The sequence below is a fragment of the Leuciscus leuciscus genome (genome assembly GCF_965113295.1).
Source record: "Leuciscus leuciscus genome assembly, chromosome: 15".
Lineage (NCBI taxonomy): Eukaryota > Metazoa > Chordata > Actinopteri > Cypriniformes > Leuciscidae > Leuciscus > Leuciscus leuciscus.
In genome coordinates, this window is record NC_138739.1 from 14,986,526 (window position 1) to 15,011,666 (window position 25,141).

A 25,141-nucleotide genomic window follows, 5' to 3' on the forward strand; every position below is an offset into this window, starting at 1 on the left:
ATCTGTTATGGCTGTTGTGAATAAAATTAACATTGAAAATTAAATCAAAAGTGTCAATTGAAGCATTACATTTAGATCTGCTCGGGTTTCATTAGATACATTTTTGTGTTAAGCATTGTAATGAATCATATCCATGGGTCTAGTCTTTGCATGTTTGTTTGAAGTTTGAATCAGGTCTCCTCTGTTGGAGCAGAATTGGCTAGGTGTCGCTGTCACAAAAACCTATAGATGCAGTCCTGAGGAATTTCTGAGGAATGTTTCCAGCACCTTGTTGAATCTATGCCATGAAGAATTAAAGGGATACTCCACTTTAAAATGAAAATTCTGTCATCATATACTCACCCTCATGTTGTTTCAAACCTGTATGGAAGATAGAAAGGAAGATATTTAGAAGAATATCAGTAACCAGACAGTTTCTGGTCTCATTGACTTCCATAGTATATTTTTTTCCTACTATGGAAGTCAATGAGACCAGAAACTGTCTGGTTACTGATATTCTTCTAAATATCTTCCTTTCTGTTCAGCAGAAGAAAGAAATTCATACAGGTTTGAAACAACATGAGGGTGAGTATATGATGACAGAATTTTCATTTTAAAGTGGAGTATCCCTTTAACACTAGAAGTGCCAGAATTCCATAACTACTAGAACTGCCGCAAGCGGTCATTTTGACCGCTAGATTCCGAACTCTATATCTTTAATGATACATACCCAATTGAGAGATTAATGCATTTATTGTATTAGGATATATTTTAAAAACAAAACAACACCAAACTGTACATTTAAACAAGTTTAATTATACATTTATAAATAATATCTGTAGATGTCCTGAACAAAATAACGGAGTAGCCTATGTTTTCATGTTTCCACTGTTCGATCGCGCCCGCGCCCGCCGACACACACACACACACACACACACACACCATATTACAGCATTGCAGTCTTGACATTGCAGCCTGTTCATTATAGCCATAATAAAATAGTCAACCTAACATATACAAATTCCACTGCTCTGTTTATATAGTCAGTATAGCCTCATACAATTCGTACCATTTTGCGCGTGTGAAGAGGATGATTTTTTCCGTCGATACTGGAACGTGAGTGAAGTACAAAGCCTATAATAAAGTAGTTTAGTTTAAAATAGTTTACCATCCAAATACATCGCAAATGTTGAAACATTTTGATTCTAATTAGAGAATTACGTGAGCCTAACGCCGCTTACTTTCACTTTCGCTTATAAAGTATTTCATTTTGGCTTGTTTATAGTTATTTTTTCATTCTTGTTCTGTTCTGAATATCATTACATTTAAATGATTTGTTGTTGAATATGTTTTGTGTATTTTTACCACATTTTATTGTTGTGTATATTGGTATAGCCTATAATAATACCGCGAAATTCAGTGCGGTCAATATGACCGTCTATGGCCAAAATAGGTATATGTTCATTTGTTTTTTTGCCTTATGTACAATTTATATGAAAAACATTTTAAATGAAAATACAGACACTTTTAGGAAAAGTCAGGTACCGGCAGGATTTTATTTATTTTTTCAACAAAGTTATTGCAGATATAAAATTCAAAACTGTCAAAATGACCGCCATGGCACTTCTTGTGTTTAGGCAGTTCTGGAGGTAATGGGGGTCCAACCTGGTACTAGAAAGGTGTACCTAATAAAGTGGCTGGAGAGTGTATGTGCACAATACAAGTAGTATGAATACTGTATTAGAGTATCATCTAGTGTCCTAACTAGGAATTCATCATTCAAGGAATCCAGTTGTGAAACAATGTTTTTAATGCCCTTTATCACAGAAACATAAAAATATCTTTCCAATTAATTTCCATGTTTCAGAGAGAAAATAGTTTCAAGTGTTTCAAAAGGCTCAAATTCAAGACACCTTTTTTCACTGGCTGAAAAAAAAAAAACCATCTAAAAATACAAAGGCATGTGATTTTTGTCTTTTCCCACAAAATAAAATGTTTTTTTTTACATGCACAGATCATTTCCAATATTTGAATTTGAGATTTTACTAAAATAAACTGAACTATTAGTGTTTGTGAAATGATAACATCAATGTCCATTTCTTATTGATGTACATCGTGGTAAATTCATGGTACAGGATTTTGTGAGGAGTTTGACCAATGAATGACCGTATTCTAGCTTGGACATGACAAAATATTGAAATATTCAACACTTCTGAATCCCTATACTGTTGAGGCTATTTAAATATTTACAATCAGTACAAAACAAAAGACTGAGTTTACACTCAATCCAGCACCTGCATGCTGTTTGATTGTGAGCTGCTTCGTGAGATTAGCAGCTGACACTAGATTCGTGGCCATTTTCTTAATAATGTCATTCGGCTAGCGCCGTCAACTGTTATTGCCTATACCACATAAGAGAAGTATCGCTACTTGCAATTAAAATCTAACTCCAACTGTTTACTTTATGCTTTTGTCTTTTATGCCTGTGTTTGTGTGTATTTAATTTAACATTATCTGTAAACATCACAAGTACTGAAACCTAGCAGTTAATTAATAATAATCAGACACGCACAAAAAATAAATCCCCCATATGTTTAATGGACTTTCCCTCCCTTGCGAAGGAAGCGTTTTTTTTTTTTTTTTCTCTCTAGAAGCCCTTGAACATAGGACTCGCAGAATACAGTAAATTATAAGCAAAGATTTATGTGTTTATAGTTCATATCACACACCATATGCACTCCTGTAACTTTCAGCAGAAAAAAAAAAAAAAAAAAAAAAAAAAGTGCGGTGATGACCTCACACCGCGGTAGGCATCTCATTAACGCGATATTGCGGTGATGCGGTTATCGTCACAACAGATTATCATTAGTTGGTCAAAGAAAAGTGAGAACTGTCTCACAGTTCCTGTCTGGATCACTTCAGCAGCTTTAATAAACCTATGCATACTGGACAACATCAAGCACTTGCTGATCCATTGCTGGTAATGTGTTGCTTTGGTTCTTACTTCGTTGCTGGTTTACTGCTTGATAATTTAAAAAACATTTCATTGGCAGCGTTCTCCATTAGAGGCTCAGTCTGATTAGAAGTCGTCCCATGGGCAGCGTTCTACTTTAGAGGCTCAGTCTGATTAGGAGACGTCCCATGGGCAGCGTTCTCCTTTAGAGGCTCAGTCTGATTAGGAGTCGTCCCATGGGCAGTGTTCTCCATTAGAGGCTCAGTCTGATTAGGAGACGTCCCATGGGCAGTGTTCTCCATTAAAGGCTCAGTCTGATTAGAAGTTGTCCCATGGGCAGCGTTCTCCTTTAGAGGCTCAGTCTGATTAGGAGACGTCCCATGGGCAGTGTTCCCCTTTAGAGGCTCAGTCTGATTAGGAGACGTCCCATGGGCAGTGTTCTCCTTTAGAGGCTCAGTCTGATTAGAAGTCGTCCCATGGGCAGCGTTCTCCTTTAGAGGCTCAGTCTGATTAGAAGTCGTCCCATGGGCAGCGTTCTCCTTTAGAGGCTCAGTCTGATTAGGAGACGTCCCAAGGGCAGTGTTCTCCATTAAAGGCTCAGTCTGATTAGGAGTCGTCCCATGGGCAGTGTTCTCCATTAAAGGCTCAGTCTGATTAGAAGTCGTCCCATGGGCAGCGTTCTCCTTTAGAGGCTCAGTCTGATTAGGAGACGTCCCATGGGCAGTGTTCTCCATTAGAGGCTCAGTCTGATTAGGAGTCGTCCCATGGGCAGTGTTCTCCATTGAAGGCTCAGTCTGATTAGGAGATGTCCCATGGGCAGTGTTCTCCATTAGAGGCTCAGTCTTATTAGAAGTCGTCCCATGGGCAGCGTTCTCCTTTAGAGGCTCAGTCTGATTAGAAGTCGTCCCATGGGCAGCGTTCTCCTTTAGAGGCTCAGTCTGATTAGGAGACGTCCCATGGGCAGTGTTCTCCATTAAAGGCTCAGTCTGATTAGAAGTCGTCCCATGGGCAGCGTTCTCCTTTAGAGGCTCAGTCTGATTAGAAGTCGTCCCATGGGCAGCGTTCTCCTTTAGAGGCTCACTCTGATTAGGAGACGTCCCATGGGCAGTGTTCTCCATTAAAGGCTCAGTCTGATTAGGAGACGTCCCATGGGCAGTGTTCTCCTTTAGAGGCTCAGTCTGATTAGGAGACGTCCCATGGGCAGTGTTCTCCTTTAGAGGCTCAGTCTGATTAGGAGACGTCCCATGGGCAGTGTTCTCCTTTAGAGGCTCAGTCTGATTAGGAGACGTCCCATGGGCAGTGTTCTCCTTTAGAGGCTCAGTCTGATTAGAAGTCGTCCCATGGGCAGCGTTCTCCTTTAGAGGCTCAGTCTGATTAGAAGTCGTCCCATGGGCAGCGTTCTCCTTTAGAGGCTCACTCTGATTAGGAGACGTCCCATGGGCAGTGTTCTCCATTAAAGGCTCAGTCTGATTAGGAGACGTCCCATGGGCAGTGTTCTCCATTAAAGGCTCAGTCTGATTAGGAGACGTCCCATGGGCAGTGTTCTCCTTTAGAGGCTCAGTCTGATTAGGAGACGTCCCATGGGCAGTGTTCTCCTTTAGAGGCTCAGTCTGATTAGGAGACGTCCCATGGGCAGTGTTCTCCTTTAGAGGCTCAGTCTGATTAGGAGACGTCCCATGGGCAGCGTTCTCCATTAGAGGCTCAGTCTGATTAGGAGACGTCCCATGGGCAGCGTTCTCCATTAAAGGCTCAGTCTGATTAGAAGTCGTCCCATGGGCAGCGTTCTCCATTAAAGGCTCAGTCTGATTAGGAGACGTCCCATGGGCAGCGTTCCCCATTAGAGGCTCAGTCTGATTAGAAGTCGTCCCATTGGCAGCGTTCTTCATTAGAGGCTCAGTCTGATTAGAAGTCGCCCCATTGGCAGCGTTCCTCATTAGAGGCTCAGTCTGATTAGAAGTCGCCCCATTGGCAGCGTTCCTCATTAGAGGCTCAGTCTGATTAGAAGTCGTCCCATTGGCAGCATTCCCCATTAGAGGCTCAGTCTGATTAGAAGTCGCCCCATTGGCAGCGTTCCTCATTAGAGGCTCAGTCTGATTAGAAGTCGCCCCATTGGCAGCGTTCCTCATTAGAGGCTCAGTCTGATTAGAAGTCGTCCCATTGGCAGTGTTCCTCATTAGAGGCTCCGTCAGATAAAGGAAAGGGTCTTCTACATGATTCTCCTGTAAGAAAACACAGATTCACAAACATAAAATCTATAGACTTGGAATTGTCTTTTTGATAAATTTAGGGTGGTTTTCCTGAATATTGGCAAGTACTAATAAGACTTGCTCTCTAAATAAAGTGGCACTTTTTGTTTTTATATTATATTATTTTATTTTATTATCATTTAGTTTATTCAAGAGTTGTTTTTTGCACTGCCTCAACTGTGAAGATATGCTTTGGTGGTGATGGAAACATTTATCTTACCCTGATCCTAAAGCAGTATATATACATACATACATACATGTGTATTAATATAATAATTATTTAAATCAAATAAAATATATATTCATGCCACTGCTTTTCATTCTAAAGTAAAACAGTTTCTATGTACTGATTTTTAATTAAACTACATGGAACTGTTCAGATCTGTAAGTGCTGTGTGTATGCAAGTTTTCGGTGTGTTTTTTTTACCTTATAATCATTCTTGCGATTCCTGCGACTCTTGTGAAAGTAAATCACAGCAGCAACAGCAGCAACGACAACAACAAGCACCAGAACTACTATTCCTGCAACAGCAGCTGAATTTGGACCTAAAGCAGTAACAAAAAAAAGATAAACATATCAATATCACTGATGCGTTTGACCAACATTTACACCTTTCTGTTTTGTTCATCAGTTGTGAGGTACTGTTTTAACTGATAAATGGTGGGTTTTAGAGAAGCAGGAACTAAAATGACATCAAAGCACTTTGAGCTCAACAGGAAACATAAATGCTCACAGGAAAACCGCTTTTGTGTACTGAGCAGGTTTATCCTCCTGAGACCCTGCGTCCTCATATGAGGACATTACATTTTTGCCTCTTGACACAATGATAGTCAAATTTGTAAATCTTAGACATGTTGGCCACATTTAGGGACACTGCCCACACCATCTTGTGGTGATATCACAACATTACACCAATGTCAGTGAGAAGAAAATGACCCTAAACCTAACCCAAACACTACTACACCAGTTCCCGAAAGAAAAATGACCCACGTAAAAAATCTATTCAAATTATATGAATGAAACAAATGTATTTATGTACAATACTGTCTCTATCATCATATGGGGATTAAAATTTGACATATTTGAGTAATAGTAGCACTCTAGGACATCAGTAAATGTGAAGTACTCGTTTGAGGACATTGGGACTATATTACGTTATCCCCTTAACTGTCACCGTCCCACCTGGGGCATTTGCCCATAGATTTTTAGAACAATAATATATTAGTAAAAACCTAAAGTAATATTGACAAACTATATATCATTTGAAAGCTTACAATCTCTAGTTTTCATATTTGGTGGCTGTTTTTTAAATAAATTACAGAAGAGCAGTAATTTATCAATTTGCAACAAGAATATTTCATATTCATTAGGCGTGTTTAGGCCTTTATTTTGAAATAGAAATAAACATGAAAAATCATGAAAGATTGGTAGAAACCTCAGTTTGTTTTCATGCCAAGAGTTCAAAAGATAACACTAATTAAATGTTATGAGAAAAAAATGTCTGAAAATGTTTAGAATATAAAGAAAAATATTATGGATTCTCGATTTGTGATGCGGCAGCGAGCTATAACGCACATATGTGCTCTTTTTATGTTTATTAGAGGTTGAAATCAAATCAAATACTGCCAAAACACCCATACTATTTCTGAATAGGATGTATACTTAATAAATTGTATGAAATTATGGAAAGACATGGTTCAGATCACTCAAAACATATGAAAATGGAGACGCCCTTATATGGTCAGTAAGGAAGCTGGCTGTCCATCTAGTGAAAAAGTTTGGTACTACGCCCAAATAAAATCTTACTGAAAGCTCATTTTTTGAGATATCAACCTAAAATTTGGAACACAACTTGTTTAGATCTTTGGCTTTAATTTTGTAGCAGTTTTAGAGTAAACTATATTTTATAATCTATATATTTTATATAAAATATAAATAATTATATTTTTACATTCTATATTTTCATAAACTCAAACTTATATAACTTTTTTTGTGTTTCAGTTTCATAATTTATTTCACTTCTACAACAATCTGGCAAATGTCTTCTTAAAAACAAGACCAACCATATGTCTATATTCCAAAGCATTCTTGAATTACAACCATTTAAGTTTGTTTTTTGATTGCAGTACTATGTCCTCACATGAGGACATAATATGGTAAATCATAGACCCACTGTCCTCACATGAGGACATCATTTTCTGCAAAAACTACTTCCTGTACAAAAACAAATTTTAGTTATTATACTTATTAGGTCCTACTTATCCCAAATAGCAAAAACAATTATTAAATGCACACCTGGCAAACTCTCGGGTCTCAGGAGGATAAAACATTCATCATAATGTTGGTCAAAACTGTCCACATTGAAAGGCACTGTATTTAAAATGCACTGATAGACTAAATGACACTCACCAGTCACAGTAACACTGAAGCTCCTATTCCTCCTAAAACTAAAGCTGTCGCTGCTGCTGATGATCTCTAGTTTATATTCTCCAGAGTCTGTGTTTGTGGTGTTTGTGATGGTCAGAGATCCAGTCTGATGATCCAGCTTCAGTCTGTCTCTGAATCTCTCATCACACTGTTCACCTTCACAGATCTTACTCTGATCTCCAGTGATTTCAGCAATGACAATTTGCCAATAATTGTCAATAAAATACCATGTGATCAAATCATTTTTTTTTTTTATTACACCAGAATCTAAAGTGACAGATTCTCCCTCCTTCACTGACTTTCTCTTCACTTCAGCAGAAACACCTGAAACACAAACCAACAGATGATTGAGAATCTATTTGCTGATAACAACAAACTACACATTTTAAAAGTCTGTGGATTTGAAAATAATTATTTTATGTTATTTTATTTTATATGATGAACTGATTTAATTTAGGCTTTTATCCAAATATATACATTGATCAAAACTCATACGCACAAAATATGGTGAACAGAAGCTTAAACGGGTTTGTAAAGGCATGCATTGATTATAACAAGTGTTTTTTGCTCATTTTCTTTATTTATACCATGGTCTGTCTGAATACACAATTCTGATTGGCTGGAAGCTAAAACAGCAAATACACAGGTAGTTCCAATCAGTTTAATCACCGTTAATGCATTGCCTTTATTGAAACCACACCATAGAAAGCAAAAAAATATGGACTCACTCGCAAGCACAACCGTCAATCATAACGTTACAGCCTGTTTTTATAGCATCAAATAACTAACTAAAAACAGGGTCTTTAACTGTAAATTCCCTAATAGTTGCATGTGACTTTTATTAATAAGCTTTGTTACTGAATCTGTAAATTACATATTACTCAGCAATGAAGGGGAAACACACACACAAAATCTCTCTCTCTTCTTGTTAAGTACTTAAAAATAAATGCTACAATTATTTCAAATAAATGTAATCGCAGTACTTTATCTCAGTGTCTAATTGAAAGCTGGCAAAATGCTGAATCTAACGAGCCATATAACTGATAAAAAAATAAAAAAAACACGTAATTTTTAGCCTTCCAGTCAAATATTGAGCTGCAAACATCAATAACAGCTTGAAGTTGTCGTGTTGGCAAATGACCATGGTATAAATGGGATAATTCACGTGGTTCTTTGTCTCCACGTTGCGCATTAAAATAGTGTAATGCACATCTAACCATTGATTATCCCTTACGTAGTCCATTCACAATTTGAAGAAATTTTTTGTTTTTAATGCTGCTGTTATAAACACCACAAACACATGTGATATAAACATATATAACCTGCTTTTAAATGTTAAATGATAAACTCCAGAGTCTGTGTTTGTGATGTTTGTGATGGTCAGAGATCCAGTCTGATGATCCAGCTTCAGTCTGTCTCTGAATCTCTCAGTACCTTCATTACACTGAACATCTGTACAGATCTTACTGAGATCTCTACTGATCTGAGCGATACAAATCAAATTATAATACCATCTAATTCTGTCTTGCTGGTTTGTTTTAACACCAGTGTTTAGAGTGACTGAATCTCCCTCCCTCCATCACAAACACAAACACTTCAGCTCCTGAAGAAGAAATTAACAGATGATCATAAATCACTTTTAAAATGGTGGGTAAAAAATATATAAAGTGGGAGAGAGGCCGCACTATGCATAAATATATATTTATTTTTATTTGCAGACGCGTTTCGGCGCGTGCCTTCTTCAGTGTGCAGGGTAAAAAATATAGCAATGTTTTTTTTTTTCTACAAGTGAAATAACACTGACATTACAGCCATGTCGTTTTATGCATTGTTCACATGAAAAATGTTAAGGTAAAAGAGATGATCTCCATAACATTTTAATATCGAGTCAAAGCTCACTTTTTTTTATTTTACTTTACTGATTTAAAAATATTCAGCTGTATTTTAACACTCCTTAAAGGAAAATGCATTGAATGACTGAATTATACTCACCACTGACAGTAATGTTGAAGCTCTTAAGGCTGTCAGTATTGCTAATGCTACTGGTGATCTGTAGTTCATACATTCCAGAGTCTGTGTGTTGGATATTACTGATCGTCAGAGATCCAGTCTGATCATCCAGCTTCAGTCTGTCTCTGAATCTCTCATCACCATCTTTACACTGAACATCTGTACAGATACTAATATTTCCAATGATTTGAGCTATACGAGTGTTTTTAAAAAACCATTTAATTATGTCTTTATTGTGTATCTTATCATTGGTGTGTAGAATGACTGAATCTCCCCCCTTCACTGACACTATGTCGGTCTCAACACCAGAAACACCTGGAAAAGAAATTAACAGATAATCATAAATCATGAATGTCTGGGATAGTGGGACAAAATTATACATCAGAAGAGTGCTGTGAAAATGTTATTCTACAGATCACAGACTGTGAGAAATATGTCTGTATTCAAACAGTAAAAGAACATCATAAATTTACACATTCACTCAGCGGACAAACACAAGTCTCATAAATAATCTTGTTCAAGTTTTAGAGATATTCAGAATTAAACTTCCATAGCACACCGTAAAGGAAATTAAAAACCCAAAACCATGGTTATTGTAGTTAAACCATGGTAACCACAAATGAACCATGGTGTTGTTGTTACATTAACCATTGTTTTGATAACTGTGGTTATACAAATGGTAATCAACCCGCTAAACACATGGTTACTACACTTTTACTATAATAAAACCATGATTATTTTAAAGCCTAGGCCTAATACGACCCTGCCTCAAACTTTACTTTTTGACGAAGGTTTTGCATTTGGGAGGTTCAATCTTCCTCCCTCTCCCAAATCAAATTGCGTCAAAACATTAAATAATATAGAACTACTTGAAGTTGTGCAGAAATATATTCACCATTTAAAACAGGATTAATAGCGTGTGAGTCAGTGAGTGGGTCATCTGTTAAAGGCCTTCTCCTCAGTCTGCACCCTCATATTCATATCTAATAATAGATAACATATCTGTCTTATAAAAAAAAAAAAGACTTACCATGCAGGAGAAAAACACACAGTGTGAGAAAAATGCCGAGCATAATTTTCCCAACTTTTGCGGAAGTCCAGATTCCGTCGAATGTTTATGTCGATGCCATTTTATATACACATGAAAGCGAAAGTTACTTGCGCCAAATAGAGATTTGAAGAAGCAGCGTCGAAAACATTAACAACAAGACAAAGCGTGTGTCGGTTTCGCCAGTGATGTGACATTCGACGCTAAAGCTCCGAAACGTGTGTAAAACAAACAGAAAAACAGAATATGTGACTTTTTCTTCGTCTTTGCCTCGTCTTACAGATCCGTGACATTTGCAAATGGCAAGGGAGGGGAGGAGAAACCGGTACGCGCCGGTACTCAGTACCGCCACTTCCAAATATAGCTCGCGTACCGCCACCTCTCCGTGCGCCCAGAACGTGCTTTTAGCGTACCGGTACGCTCATTTGCACATCTGTTTTAATCCTTTGGCTGCGCTGACGCTTTTCAGAGCGCCCTTCACAATGCACGCTTCCTAATTCGTCCCACCGAGAGCAGAGACTACATTACCAATACACCCTTGAGTTTTACAAGTGAAAAGCGCATGCGTCGCTTTTGCCGCTGTCAGTGTCAACAACTCAACGTGGTTCGGAGAGGGTGTGTGAAACGCGCAACCATAGCTGCTCGGTTAAAATACAAATACAATGAACACTTAATATGCTCTCCTGGCTTCAGACTCTTGAGTAGTAAAAGAAAATGATTTGTACAGTATTTCTCATTTTTCATTTGGTGTAGGTAGGCTACTGTGATTGTATTTTGCTGAATCTGCTTTTGTATATTTTTCAAGGGTAAAGAAATGAACCATCTTTAAGACTCATGTTTATGTTCTACTCTTCCATGGTTATTATGTTTTATAATTTATTTTATGTACATTTTGTTCAAATTTTTTTCAAAACCCTTTTGCACATTTTATTTATGTTCAGTAGCTCTTTCTACTGTAGCTCTTTCTAAGGGTATTTTTTCAATACACTTTTGCACATTTTATTTATGTTCAGTAGCTCTTTCTAGCTCAAGCAAATCCACAAGCTAATAAAAGGATTTATTATTTTTTATAAGGTTGTCTGTTGACTGCTATATAAAACCCCTTCAATATAGTTGTTGTTACCTCAGGGGAGGGGAGTCAGCAAAAAAAGAAAAAAAAAAAGAAATAGAGTACCGGCACCTCTTTTGGGCCACTTAAAGCACTGCCAGGATGGCAGGGGAAGGTACCGCCTTTTTCGCCTCTGATTGGCTAGAAGGGCTCTCCTCCGATTGGTTATTTGATTTGAATATGAAACCAACCTATCACACACACACACACACACTAACCCGACCACTAAACCTACCCATCACTCACACACACACACACACACACACACACACACACACACACACACACTAACCTGACCCCTAAACCTACTCGTCACACACACACACACACACACACACACACACACACACACACACAATAAACCGACCCCTAAACCTACCCGTCACACACACACCAGAATAGACTAGCCGACAGCCTGCCATGAACGTGTGATGACGTTTCACGGCCAAATCAAATATACAAAACAAAACTATATATTCTTATACAATTTCCTGTTCCTTTATTTTATTATTAGAGCTATTCTAATAGGTTTATTCCTTTACTGTTTACTCAATAAATACTCTAAAGTCATGATATTTGCACCTTCTTCTTTTACTTTTGTTTCCAGTATTAGTCATTCATTATGATATGCTCTACAGTACATACAATCCTAAGTTTTCTTGTTTTTCTGTGATCAGATAATTGGTTTACAGTCTATTTCGTTACTCTCTCTTCTTCACTAATACACTCATTCATTACTCACTCATTCATATACACACACACACACACACACACACACACACACACACACACACACACACACACACACACACACACACACACACACACACACACACACACACACACACACACACACACACACACACACACACACACACACACACACACAAACTTTCCCCACTTCCTTACACTATATTTAATTCAAGGAGCCGTGACTGCTTCCGTTGGCTTGCTTTATCACAAAGAAAGTGGATTCAGCGTTATATTTGTCAAATAAATATACACCACTTTTCAATTAATAGTGCGAGTCTTAGAAAAAAATAACACTCACGATAAGTCTATATTAATATAAGAATAAAGTGTGTTCTATATTTGTATCAGTTTTATTTTGATAAACATGAAATAATATTTTATTTTTACACAGCTATAATTTTTACTGCTATAAAAACACAGATTTATGAGCATTAGCATAAGTAGGCCTAACGTTAGCGTACATTTATTATTATTGTTGTTATTATTTAAGCAACATGAAATACAAATGCAAGTATACAACATTTATGCCATTATGCATACAATAGTACAATTGTACAGTACAAATACATTACAATACAAAAAAAAAAGAAAAACAACTATAGAAAAAAGAAAAGAAACAATGTTAAATAATCACGTGAGATAATAATATAAATCAATAAAGGTGCAATCAGGTTTAAAGAAATCAAATTAATACTTTTTAAAGCTCAAAAGCCTTTTTTTTTTTACCTTTACTGATCACATCACATTAATCGTAATACTAAATTAATTTAAACAAACAACAGGGGAAAAACTGTTCCAAACCTTTGAATTGTTACATATGATCATTGTGTTTTCATGTGATCACGTTTGTGAAGAAATCAGACCACAGGTTTCAGTTTGACTCAGACATCGAGCTGTTAGTGTCTCACCTCAGTATGACCGGCAATGACAGATGATTTTACCTGTTTTATCATTCACTACAACTAAATGATTGTGGACTATTTTAAAGTCCATGATTTTTATTTTACCTCAAATTTTAAGAAAGATGTTCACAATATTGCATTCTTATACTTGTACATATCAGTCAGGCAACTATGCCTTTCAATATGAATCAATGTTAAATGATAAAAAAGAAGAATTGTTTTCTATATAAGTACGGTACATTTAAAGCCTCAATAAGAGCCAGATGAATGGTTATATGTAAATACAGTGCATGTGTGTGTGTGCATTAGAAGGGTTAAGCTCTGTCGTGGGAGGATTCACACCAGCTTGACTGTTTCCAGCGGATATATTCTTATTACATCAGACACTGAACTACTGAAGAAAATGCTTCACGTGTTTCTTTTCTTTTCTTTGTGCAGGAGGCTTCTTGGTAAGTTAAAAATAGCATATTTATCGCTTAATTTCTTTCTGTTTCAGAACACTATCTATTTCTCTATTTCAAATTAGGTGTTTGCATTTTACTTTTCTTCCCAAATCAATCAAATCAAACTGATTGACTTTGTATTCAGGCTTTTGGTAATGTCCCACATACACAACTATGATTAAAAATGTCCAGCAGAATTAAACTCAGCACTCTACATTTGATAACTTTAAAGATAAAGATCACACTTATCTGTCTGTTCATATATGTAACCTTTACTCTTTTAAGTCTTTACTGCTGTTCTTGAATTCGCCTTGGATTTCAGACTTTCTAAACAACAAAAAAAGAACCATAGTCTGGGATTAAAACCTTTTCTTGTTCTACAGGTGTGTTTGGTTCTGAGACAAATGAAATACAGTCAGTGATGGAGGGAGATTCTGTCACTTTACAAACTAATGTTACTGAAATACATGGAGATAAAGACCTACTGTGGTCTTTTGGAGCTGAAAAGTCTCTCATAGCTAAAATCAATAGAGACACTAACATTTCCTCCACATATGATGGTCCTGATGGGAGATTCAGAGACAGACTGAAGCTGGACGATCAAACTGGATCTCTGACCATCACAAACACCAGAACTGAACATACTGGAGTTTATCAACTAGAGATAAGTGGAGCGAAACTGACATTAAAAACTTTCAGTGTTTCTGTCTATGGTGAGTAGAGACATCATACTGTATGTCCAAAACATTCATATTCTTCTTGTTACTGCAACTAATTTATAAAATGATTTCAGTGTGGAATGACAAACACACTTTATTAGATTTATCCTTATTCCTTATATTCTCTCATGTTTTCCAGCTTGTCTGCTACAGCTACAACACCTACAGCTGTGTGCTGAACAATCCCATCAGCAACCAGACCACACATCTGGACATCAACACACTCTGTCACACATGTGCAGGTACCACAGCACTGATGATATATGTGTGTGTTTACTGACCTGATCTCTGTCTTCTGTTGGAGATCAGACACATTGACTTACACTAATGACTCTCTCCTTCTCCTCCTCCAGTCTCAGTGTCTCTGATAGTGTTGATCTCTGCTGGATCTCTGAGGATTGTTGCAGGATTCGGGATCTTCTGGATCTGCAGGAAACACAGAAAAACTGATCAAGAAGGCAAGTGTTTACTGCTTATAAGAGATAATTATAAATTTAGTGTAGTACTGAGTTTGACCATTTCTGTGAATTACACTTAGTTTGCAATATATATGTGTATATCTAAGACACTAGATGGCGCTACATACACACATAACCTGTTTAGGGAACTACCTTAGTGACAAGTTAAGAGACAGTTTTGGTAATTTTATCTGACATTAATCACATAAATGAACACTTTAACTACTTTGAATACAAAGATTTAGTAAAATTTCAGTACTGTTTTGTTTACCTATTTTTATTGTTATAGTTGTTGATGATGATGATGTTGATGATGATGATGAAACAGTGCAGACTCGTGATGAAGAGATCACTTACGCTGATCCGACATTCTACAAACGAAATGCACGTAAACTGGTAAGTTCATTTTCTATTTCTGTGTCTTATTGTGTGCATGAGTGCAGGTGTATGTGCTTTATATGATGATCTGACACACACTTACAATTAAGATTAGTTTTTATTATTCTGCTCTGATGGGTTGAGTAGATCAGAGGTTCTCAGCTTGTGGGTTGTGACCAAAAAAATTGGTAGTAGATCTGTTATGATAGCAGACAGCAGGGGGAGGAAAGAACCTAGATAATAAAACTCAAGAAACCATATCATGCATAAATAAATAGACTTTTAAAATGGAAAAGGATGTTGATTTCAATAGTTTGTGTCCAATCAAACTGAATAGTATTTGGGACAATTTCATTGCTGCAGTTCTTTCCTTTGTCCAATAATAACAATATTTGCCACAGTGTTTGTTTTAGCCTAGTAAATCACACTTGCTGTTATGCATCTGAATTCATTTCAAACAATTATAAAAAAAAATTTGTATCTTGTTTAATGTTTTTTGTTACAGACAGCTTCAGAGGAGAATCACGTGGACTATGCATCTGTCTGCACGAGAGTAGTCTATAAGTCCCCTGACCCCTTCACTAGTGAGCTCTGAGCATTTGGTTTCAGTATGTGAACTCTGATCTTTACAAGTTGTGGACAAGTTCTGGGGTTGCTGAGAATCCATATCTGAGCACAAATTATGGAAAAACACTAAACTTCACAACATCCCTACTAAGACCAGCTCAGTTTGAGAGTCTGAAACCAGTGGTCTGATGTTCTTAAATAATATAGGCCTACGTGTGGTTTGATCAGTTGCTTAAACAAAAAGTGTGTGCATAAGAGTGCCTATAAATAAACATGTGGTTGATGTGCATTTGAGAGGGCATGATAGAGGTGTGAAAACAGCGTGCAGTTGAAGGGCTAATGCCAACATGAAACTAACAGTTTACTTGCATGCAATAGTGACTCCATGCATTACAATGTCTACGCAAGTACATATGCTTGCTTGCAGTTGCTTAGTTTTAAAAATCAACTAAAGGAACAAGGCCGTACATTTAAATATTTAGTGCATTCCTGGAAAAGAAAGAGTCAGCACCATGGCAATTTTGTACATTTTATTTTTTGAGGATGTTTAGATTTTTTGAGGAAAAAACAAGACACAATTATAAAAATTATTGCATAGACATTATTGCATAAACAAGATCAATGTACAATGAGTGAAGATACAATGTAAAACACATATAATTAAATATGTTACTTTGTAATCAATTACTTTGTAATCAACAAGCAGACTCTCCTATTAGGCTCTATGTGCTTCCCACCTGCTACAAGTACGGGCATGTCCTAGCTTAGGGTACCTTTACACCACAACGATATGCAAAAAAAAAAAAAAAAAAAAACATTTGTTTTTTTCCATGTACAGATGACAGCGTTGTCAAAATAACCAGATCCGCAAAAACGCCTATAACCTGCATTATTCACGTCAGGCCAGTAGTTGGCGACATCACTTTGTAAAGAAACACTTCACACCATATAAAGGCTAGATGTCTTAAGGCGGAGTTCACTTCCGGCATCACCGGCGGCCATCTTGCCACAGGGAAGCTGTGAATTAAGGTGAGTGATCAGCACGCACACAAATCCTCTTTAATATCTCACTGAAATCTTGACGGATTTACAAACGGTTTGGTTTCTTACAAACGTTATTAAAGTGGCTATAATTCTTTCATATGGAAGTCCATTGTTATAATTATTCATATGTATGCAGTATCATAACCGCATCTCTGACGTTTATAACAAACCAAACCGTTTGAAAATCGGTAGAAAATTGAGCAAGTTATGGTTATTTAAAAGTACATGCACCATGTTACGAGTGAGCGAGCACCCTGTGGTAAGATGGCCGCCGTGTGCGTACGTCGACCTCCATTGGCTAGCAGCGCGCACGAGACATCTAGCCTTTATTATATGATATCTATGATTCACACATTCAGACTGTACACGTAATACGCATGCGCCTGACGTCACTGTTTTCACAAATTTGCAGTTTCAGGCCTCCGAAACACCATTGTTGTGTAAATGAATGGCCAAAATGCATAAAAGTTTTCCCTTCTAGTTGAAAACGGTGTCTTGTAAATTACCCCTTAGTGATGGGCGCTTTCAAAATGTTGCTTCGTGAAGCTTCTGTAAGTGAAACAGGTCAGTTTAGCTCAAAGAGAATTGTTAATTTTATAGGGAATTTTGAAAGAGTCACGGACGAACAAATGAATCGTCCAGCTCTCAATTAAACAGGCCGTAACTATCAACTCTGCAGCGGATATTAATATCCAAAATATAGTGAAAATACTAAGGTAATAAGATCAGCAGTTTAAGAATTTCATAAGCACATAACACAAGACACTTCTTCCGGACTTTACTTTACTTACTGACTTACTTTACAAATTTACTTTCAAGTTAACTTTCAGTTCAATGAACGCTTCAGCTCACGCCTAACAAACTCATGAAGAATCTCTGTATTCTACACGAATCCAGGACTCTTGTTCAGCACCAAAGCCAATGCAAATAACCGTTTTATCAATCTTTAGATGCGTCTCTGAGTTTGACCTCTTTTAAGAAGATGATTTTGAATCTCTGATGATTCTCATTAGGTTGTGGTTAACATTGTCCATTCTTTGCTCTTCTCTCTCTTTTCCTTTGCTTTTCTTCATTCTATATATAAGCTCTGCTTAGTTTAGTTGTATAGTTTCATTTATTAAACCCTTTATATCCGCACTTGATTGTCTCTGTGTTTGCAGTTCACAGATCAGTCACTTATACGTTTGATCTTGCTACATGCTTTGTTAGTACAACATAGAGTTTACAACATAGAGACAGTTATCCTTCTTGGCCAAGAGAATAATTCCCCTGTAGTCAATAATTGTATCCCTTAAAACTATCTTTAATCACCAAAATTACATATTTAAACGTGTTTTCCTTGAAAAAAAATTCTGAAAAAGCTGATCTATACCTTTATAATTAAATATAACCCGCGGTAATTATATATGTCGCTTATATGATAATTTTATATATATTTTTCCCCTTTGAGCTAATTTGCTACATGCTATTTCCATTCTCTTTACTAACATGCTATTTCCATTCTCTTTACTAACATGCTATTTCCATTCTCTTTACTAACATGCTATTTCCATTCTCTTTACTAACATGCTATTTCCATTCTCTTTACTAACATGCTATTTCCATTCTCTTTAAACTAATAATATTTGCACCGGTGTAGTACATTTTAAAACTGCATACAATAAAAACATTCAGTGCAGCCTATATGATTATATTTATTAAAATCATAAATGGATGCTGTTATTGGGACCTTACAATAAATAATACAGTAAAGCTGTCCTTGAAGTGAAGGAAGCCACAGTAATATATTTTTATATATATATGGACTTTACTTTGAAAAGATGTGTTCGGCTTTATGTATACAGTATTCATGTCAAAAATGAAGTAAACTTTGGACTTAACAATATGAGCTCCACGTGTCGCGGTCGATGTGCCACCCTGTCGGATCACTGCAAGGACACCACATCAAATTTGATTTATGAGCCTATATTAAATATCGGTTGGCTGAAATATAGCTGCGGATGCATGATGTCCATTTTAGTGAACACATAGTTAAAGGGATATTTTACTGCTGGAAAGATGGAAGTATTTAAATTGGATCATTTATGTATTACAACAACTCCCAGAATGCACTTGCTGCGCTGCCCTACGAGGCCACTCCCAAGCCACGCCTACTGGTTACAGAGGGCAGTATCGGAAGACATTATACAAATAAGGCTGCGTTCCAGTCCACTTTTAGACACGCACTTGCAAACTTCCCTAAGCACTTCCCCTCGGGGAGTGGAAGTGCCACTTCGTGAAGTGAATGAGGGAAGTTTATATGGACAGACCCTCGTTCCCTCGATCTTGACCGAGGGAGCGAGTCTACTTCAAATGTACACTTCAGGCACCTATATGTCCCACAATGCAGTACGATTGTGACGTCACCACATATCTCGTCTACCACAACAGACAACAACTGTTGTGCAACAACTGCAGACAACAACAGACAATCACGAAGTCCACAGTAGTCGATTGTCGAGTTCACACGCTTGATCATAGGTACTAAACCTATGCGCGTGAACTCGACTACTGTGGACTTCGACCGAAAACAGGATGTAAATACAGGTATGTGCGCTGGCTGAATAAACATCATTTTTATTCATATCTTTCACATCTACTGCAGTCAGATTCACCCGCTTTCACTCCGAAGGAATCACTCACATGACCTGGGCACTTGTAATGACACATCAAGGATGTTAAGAGGCTAAAAGCAGGTTTAAAACGTGCCCCATTGAAGTCAACAGGGTGCAAATTTTAAAAAGAGGATAACACGGTTTAGGCAACACCGATTTTTGTCGTTGTTCTCTGTACTGACAGCACTCCAAATGTACAAAAAAATTAGCTCAATGTTAAAATTGACCGGAGTTCTCCTTTAATCAAAACTGATTGTATATATAAAATTAATATATACCATGATGTATATGAAAAAGCCTACTTTAAAAATTAAACAATTTATTATTCCGTTAAGTCATCATATTTTGCCAAGATATTCCCGCCATGATCAATTTTTGTATCTTGTCATCTTTCAACCAAACCAATATTTTTTGGTTTAAAGGAATTTTAGTTGCAGTTACAACTTCTGGCCACTGTGTGGAAGCCTATCGAGTGAGTAGTGTGTCCACTGTAGTGGTTCATGTGCAGTGAACCTGTGAATTTAAAGGAAAATGACTATTGAATAGAGGATCCAAATTGCCCAAGATGCACAAACATTGCAAATGCTTACATCAACTAGGGTGGCCATACGTCCGGATTTTGGCCGGACAGTCCTGATTTTAAGCCCCCTGTCCGGCGTCCGGTGCATCCTCAAGCCGGACACTCATTTGTCCTCCTTTTTGGAGTTGCGCTAAATCAAAAAAAAACAAAAAAAAAAACGCTCTAGAATCTTTATTGGGACGCAGCAGCATAGCGAGATCGCTGGTCAAACAAATGATTGGCTGAAAGCGGTGTCAAATAAATATCTAATAGGCTATATCATTGATTAAAAACGTAAACAAGCCTCCACGACGTGGAGTCCACGTGCTGGCTATAACGTTAACATGCCGAAAGGTCAGACCTCATTTAATCCGGAATGGACATAAGAGCACGAATTTGCCCATGATGACCCTAGAGGTGTTGTTGTCGCCTGAGCTTCTGCAGATAACTGTTTAGAAACTGTTAAGAACTGAAATGTGTATTTATTTATTTTTCACATTCATTATTTGTTTATTTATGTATTTCTTTTATTTCCAGAAGTCCAGAAATGTTATGTTTTCTGGCACTGTGCACTTTGCAAGTTCATCTCAGTGATCAGTTTTTGAAACAGAAATCACAATGTCTTGAATAAATACAAATACTGTGAACAAACACTTTTTTGCCTCTTCTGTTACACATAGGTCTACATCAAGATATATCGTAGATCAAATTGTCTGGCAATGAATAAGCTATTTCAGAATCACTGTATCATGATACCATCTATATTATGGACAAAATTGTATTGTAGTTGCCAGAGTCCAGAGTTCTATGCAATTATTCTTGCCTCACAAAATGCCGCAAAGTGTCCTTCTTTTTGGTGTTATGGAAATGGCCACCCTATACATCACTTTACACATGAGTCATGACACTGGTTATAAGCTAAATGGTTGTGACAGAATTACACATACATTGACAAAAACTCTTCATCTGTCCAAAAGACATTTGGTTGAATATTTAATAAGGGATACAAGGTGTTATTATTATGGGCCTGTTTTCCACACTTTTCACCTGTAAGAAGAAAACAGATTGACAGAAGGTAAAGGAAATGAACAGGATTGTTGTTTCAGCTACACACACACACACACACACACACACACACACACACACACACACACACACACACACACACACACACACACACACACACACACACACACACACACACACACACACACACACACACACACACCCAATACTCTTCAGTTTAATGAATCTTCAAACTGATACACTGAATCACATCTTATTAGCAATTCAACATGTTTGAATACAGTGTTTGATGCTTTGTGATTAAATTACCCATAAACTATTCAATAAGGATTTGATTGTTTCTATAAAATGGCACACAAAAATATAACTGCATCATGTGACTTTTTTGCATGTGATTTGAAACATGAAACTTCTAAGTTGAACAGAGTAAGATAATAGATAACTATAACATAAACACACTATAACATAAACATAGATAACTAACATAAACAGTTAAAATATCAGTCATCTTCCCTAAACAACTTCACATCTAAAAAAGCAGCACAATCTTAAATAGTCATTATACTGATGTGTGTGTAATGATGACTAAATTAAATGACATCACACACATACACACACACACAAAAAATTCTCACCAGTTACACCTGCAAGCACCAGCAGAACACCAACCGCTCCTGATATTATTAAATACATAATCCAATCTGTAATGAAAAAAATATAGTCATTAACTAGAGATTGACAACAATTGATTCTTATGCCTTTCCACCTTCATCAGTTGTGTGCTCTTTATGGAACTGATAAATGGCGTCATCTGGTGCTCATGGGAAAACTGACCGATTTTTATGCATTGTTTATGTTAATAACTTTCAATTGTGACAAAGGTGTGTCACTTGACATGCGTGTCACGGTGATACAAATGATCTCAATTATTTGAATGATATAATTATTTAATTTTCAGAGCTCTCTTTTTCAGACAGGCCACAATGAAAACAAAATCATTGAAAAACTTTAGACCTGCTCAAGGGAAAATGAACTGAATGACTGAATTTTACTCACTAGGGCCAGTCCCATTTTCACTGATAATGCTGATGCTGTGCTGGCGGCGGATGATGCTGCTGTTGCTGAAGATCTTAAGATGGTAAACTCCAGAGTCTTTGGTCCAGATGTTTGTGATGGTCAGAGATCCAGTCTGATGATCCAGCTTCAGTCTGTCTCTGAATCTCTCTTTACACTGAACATCTGTACAGATCTTACTCTGATCTCCACTGATTTCAGCTAAACGACTGTCATTAAAATACCATGTCATCAAATCTTTGGGATTTTTCACTACACCGGGATCTAAAGTGACAGATTCTCCCTCCTTCACGGACTTTGTCTTATCCGTCTCTGCACCAGGAACATCTAAAACACAAATAAACATCTGGTATAATAGGATAGAGGATTCTTCTGTGGGATTCTGAAACCTCCTTTCTGCTCTCTCACTCTCTGACATTTACACGTGTCATTTACATTACATGTGTTACATGTGCTGCATTTGTCCCTAGTGATTGACCCCCTAGTGGGGAGGAGAAGCAACATTTAACTTTTATTAACCATGGTGAAATTACTTATTTGAATGAATATAATGAATGTATTACTATATCCACAAATGACCCTCAATGCATCTGAAAAAACAAACAAAGAAAAATATGGTAGGCAAAGCTGTGCCTTCTCTAGCCTTCTAACTAACATCACAGTATTTATGTAGTGTTTACTGTTGCTTCTGTAAGTTCTTGCTTTTGTAAGACTTAAATTTAAGGAAAATTATCAGTGATTTTGTGATCGATTACTGTTTGTATTACCATGGTTTTCCGACAGATATGATTAAATGGTGTATACCATTGAATATATAATCTATCAGAAACAAAAAACATACCACTCTGAAACTTCCTGTAAAATCAGTTTTTGCAAAGTCAGTACATGAAATCCGTTCATCACAATCCTCTTGTTCGTTAATATTGTCAGGGTCTGAATCGGGCTCGAATTGGTTTTAAATTGACGCCATTGTTAATAATTACATCTCAGTAGCTTGCGGTTATGAAGGGGGCGGGACATTTCCCGAACACGCGCTGAGCGCTGCCAATCACAACACACTGGGCCAGCTAACCAATAACAGCACATTTTGTATTTGGAAGGAGGGGCTTCATCGAAAACAACGCGTTCGAGACTGGGGAGAGGGGAGCTGTAATAATGTAGAATATGTGAAAAATAATGCGCATTTTGAACAATCATGCATGAAAGCATTTAGTACACCACCAAAACAAAATCAAGACTTCATAAAAGGGCATAAAAGGACCCCTTTAAAAAAAAAAAACTTACGTTTTCAAAAAAATAACAAATTTGCTTCAAAGTTCCCGTTTTCGCTATAGGTGTGTGTTATTAACTTTGCAGAACAAAACGTCAAAGTGTAGTCCACAAATGTCTGGGACGCAACTGTACACAGGCAAAGAGAATAAACAGCTCTGAAAGTAACTCATGTAAACACACTGTGATTATGCATGTCTTTAAACATTTGTTAAATGACTCACCATGGACAGTAACACTAAATATCTTTCCAATGACGGTGTTGCTGCTGATGATCTGTAGTTGATAAACTCCAGAGTCTGTATTTGTGATGTTTGTGATGGTCAGATATCCAGTCTGATGATCCAGCTTCAGTCTGTCTCTGAATCTCTCAGTGCCTTCATTACACAGAACATCTGTACAGAGGAAACTGAGATCTCCATTGATTTGAGCGATGCGGGTGTTATTAAAATACCATTTAATCTTTTCTTGTTGGTTTGTTTCAACATCAGTGTGAAGAGTGACTGAATCTCCCTCCATCACTGACACTGACTCTCTGTCTGTCTTAACACCAAACACACCTGGAGAAGAAAAGAACCGGTAATCATAAATCACTTTAAGAAAGTATAGGACACATACATTTCTGTACATTTCCAAACAAGACATTTCATTGGTAAACAGCATAGTCAATTACTATACTATACAGAAATTACATCACAAATAAACTCACAACAATGTACTAGTATAGCATACAACATTAAAACCTCAGTAAGAAACAAATTATTAATTTCACACACACTCTTAAAAATAAAGGTTCCAAAAGGGTGTTTTTGCAGTGATGCCATTGAAGAACCATTTTTTTTTCCCCGAAGAACCTTTCAAGTATCAGCTTTTAAAAAATAAATAAATAAATAAATAAATAAATAAATAAATAAATAAATAAATAAATAAATAAATAAATAAATAAATAAATAAATCTAAAGAACCTTTAGTGGAATGGAAAGATTCCATCATGGATGTTAAAGGTTCAATGCCAATAAAGAACCTTTATTTTTAAAAATAGTTACTGTCACACATTCAAGTCTGTCACACTGTCAACATCTCGATCTTGTTTTTCTGTGGGTGATCGTGTTTTCCCTCCAGCACCGATCGACTGTGTTTACCTGAATACTCACCAAGCCGGGTTGATTTTTGTGTGAATTTGACGTGCTTTGCTCCTACTCTGAGAGCGCGCACAATCCTCTTTCCCAGACTAGTGCGCTTTTAATAACTCTTTTTTTAAATGAAACACGCCCCAAAATAGTTTTATTTAATCTATTACAATCTATTACACGATTTGAGAGAGAGAGAGAGAGAGAGAGAGAGAGAGAGAGAGAGAGAGAGAGAGAGAGAGAGATTTCGGACCTGAGGACAGAGAACCGCGTCACCTAAATTCAGTGGCGTGCACAGACCTCCTCAGGGGCAGAGGCGGAACATTTATTTATTAAATTAATTACCTTTATTTAAAGCAGTACCCGTATGTCTGTTGTGTTTTTAAATATTTG

The 25,141-nt window shown here is 37.0% G+C and overlaps 3 protein-coding genes across 6 annotated transcripts in view; 1 reads left to right on the forward strand and 2 right to left on the reverse strand.

The window, feature by feature from the left end:
- Nucleotides 1-25,141, reverse strand: part of LOC309476158 (uncharacterized protein) — a 67,374-nt gene that overhangs the window by 38,959 nt on the left and 3,274 nt on the right. The window contains exons 2-5 of one of the 3 annotated variants that reach the window (XM_082139385.1): nucleotides 23,843-24,178; nucleotides 22,332-22,676; nucleotides 21,911-21,976; nucleotides 19,308-20,203 (exon numbers count right to left, since the gene is read on the reverse strand). In XM_082139385.1, the coding sequence (XP_081995511.1) occupies nucleotides 20,118-20,203; nucleotides 21,911-21,976; nucleotides 22,332-22,676; nucleotides 23,843-24,178 (833 nt within the window). In that variant the 3' untranslated portion in view covers nucleotides 19,308-20,117. Of the gene's footprint in view, nucleotides 1-19,307; nucleotides 21,297-21,910; nucleotides 21,977-22,331; nucleotides 22,677-23,842; nucleotides 24,179-25,141 lie in introns of those variants that run through there. The other 2 variants (XM_082139384.1, XM_082139386.1) reach the window with 2 other exon arrangements.
- On the reverse strand, nucleotides 436-11,770 carry LOC309475966 (uncharacterized protein). 2 transcript variants are annotated; one of them, XM_082138994.1, is made up of 5 exons: nucleotides 10,647-11,770; nucleotides 9,602-9,931; nucleotides 7,589-7,930; nucleotides 5,606-5,724; nucleotides 436-5,151 (listed from the first exon to the last, which is right to left on the reverse strand). In XM_082138994.1, exons 1-5 carry the CDS (start codon nucleotides 10,687-10,689, stop codon nucleotides 3,085-3,087), a joined length of 2,901 nt encoding a protein of 966 aa, XP_081995120.1. In that variant the 5' UTR covers nucleotides 10,690-11,770; the 3' UTR covers nucleotides 436-3,084. The 2 variants fall into 2 exon arrangements, with proteins under 2 accessions (XP_081995120.1, XP_081995119.1); XM_082138993.1 differs by having other exon boundaries at nucleotides 9,599-9,931.
- The window catches only part of LOC309476247 (SLAM family member 5-like), a 28,160-nt gene continuing 15,554 nt past the window's right edge, over nucleotides 12,536-25,141 (forward strand). Inside the window, exons 1-2 of the mRNA XM_082139518.1 lie at nucleotides 12,536-13,876; nucleotides 14,254-14,583. Coding sequence (XP_081995644.1) covers nucleotides 13,831-13,876; nucleotides 14,254-14,583 — 376 coding nt within the window. The 5' untranslated portion in view covers nucleotides 12,536-13,830. The remainder of the gene's footprint in view (nucleotides 13,877-14,253; nucleotides 14,584-25,141) is intronic.

What these genes read in the sequence shown, in the direction of transcription:
- LOC309475966 (XM_082138993.1), bottom strand. Translation starts at nt 10,689, where the DNA reads ATGCTCGGCATTTTTCTCACACTGTGTGTTTTTCTCCTGCATG. An exon ending in GTGTGTTTTTCTCCTGCATG is followed by an intron (nt 9,932 to 10,646) that starts GTAAGTCTTTTT and finishes TTTCTTTTCCAG; the next exon opens with GTGTTTCTGGTGTTGAGACC. An exon ending in CTTCAGTGTTACTGTGACTG is followed by an intron (nt 5,725 to 7,588) that starts GTGAGTGTCATT and finishes TTACTGCTTTAG; the next exon opens with GTCCAAATTCAGCTGCTGTT.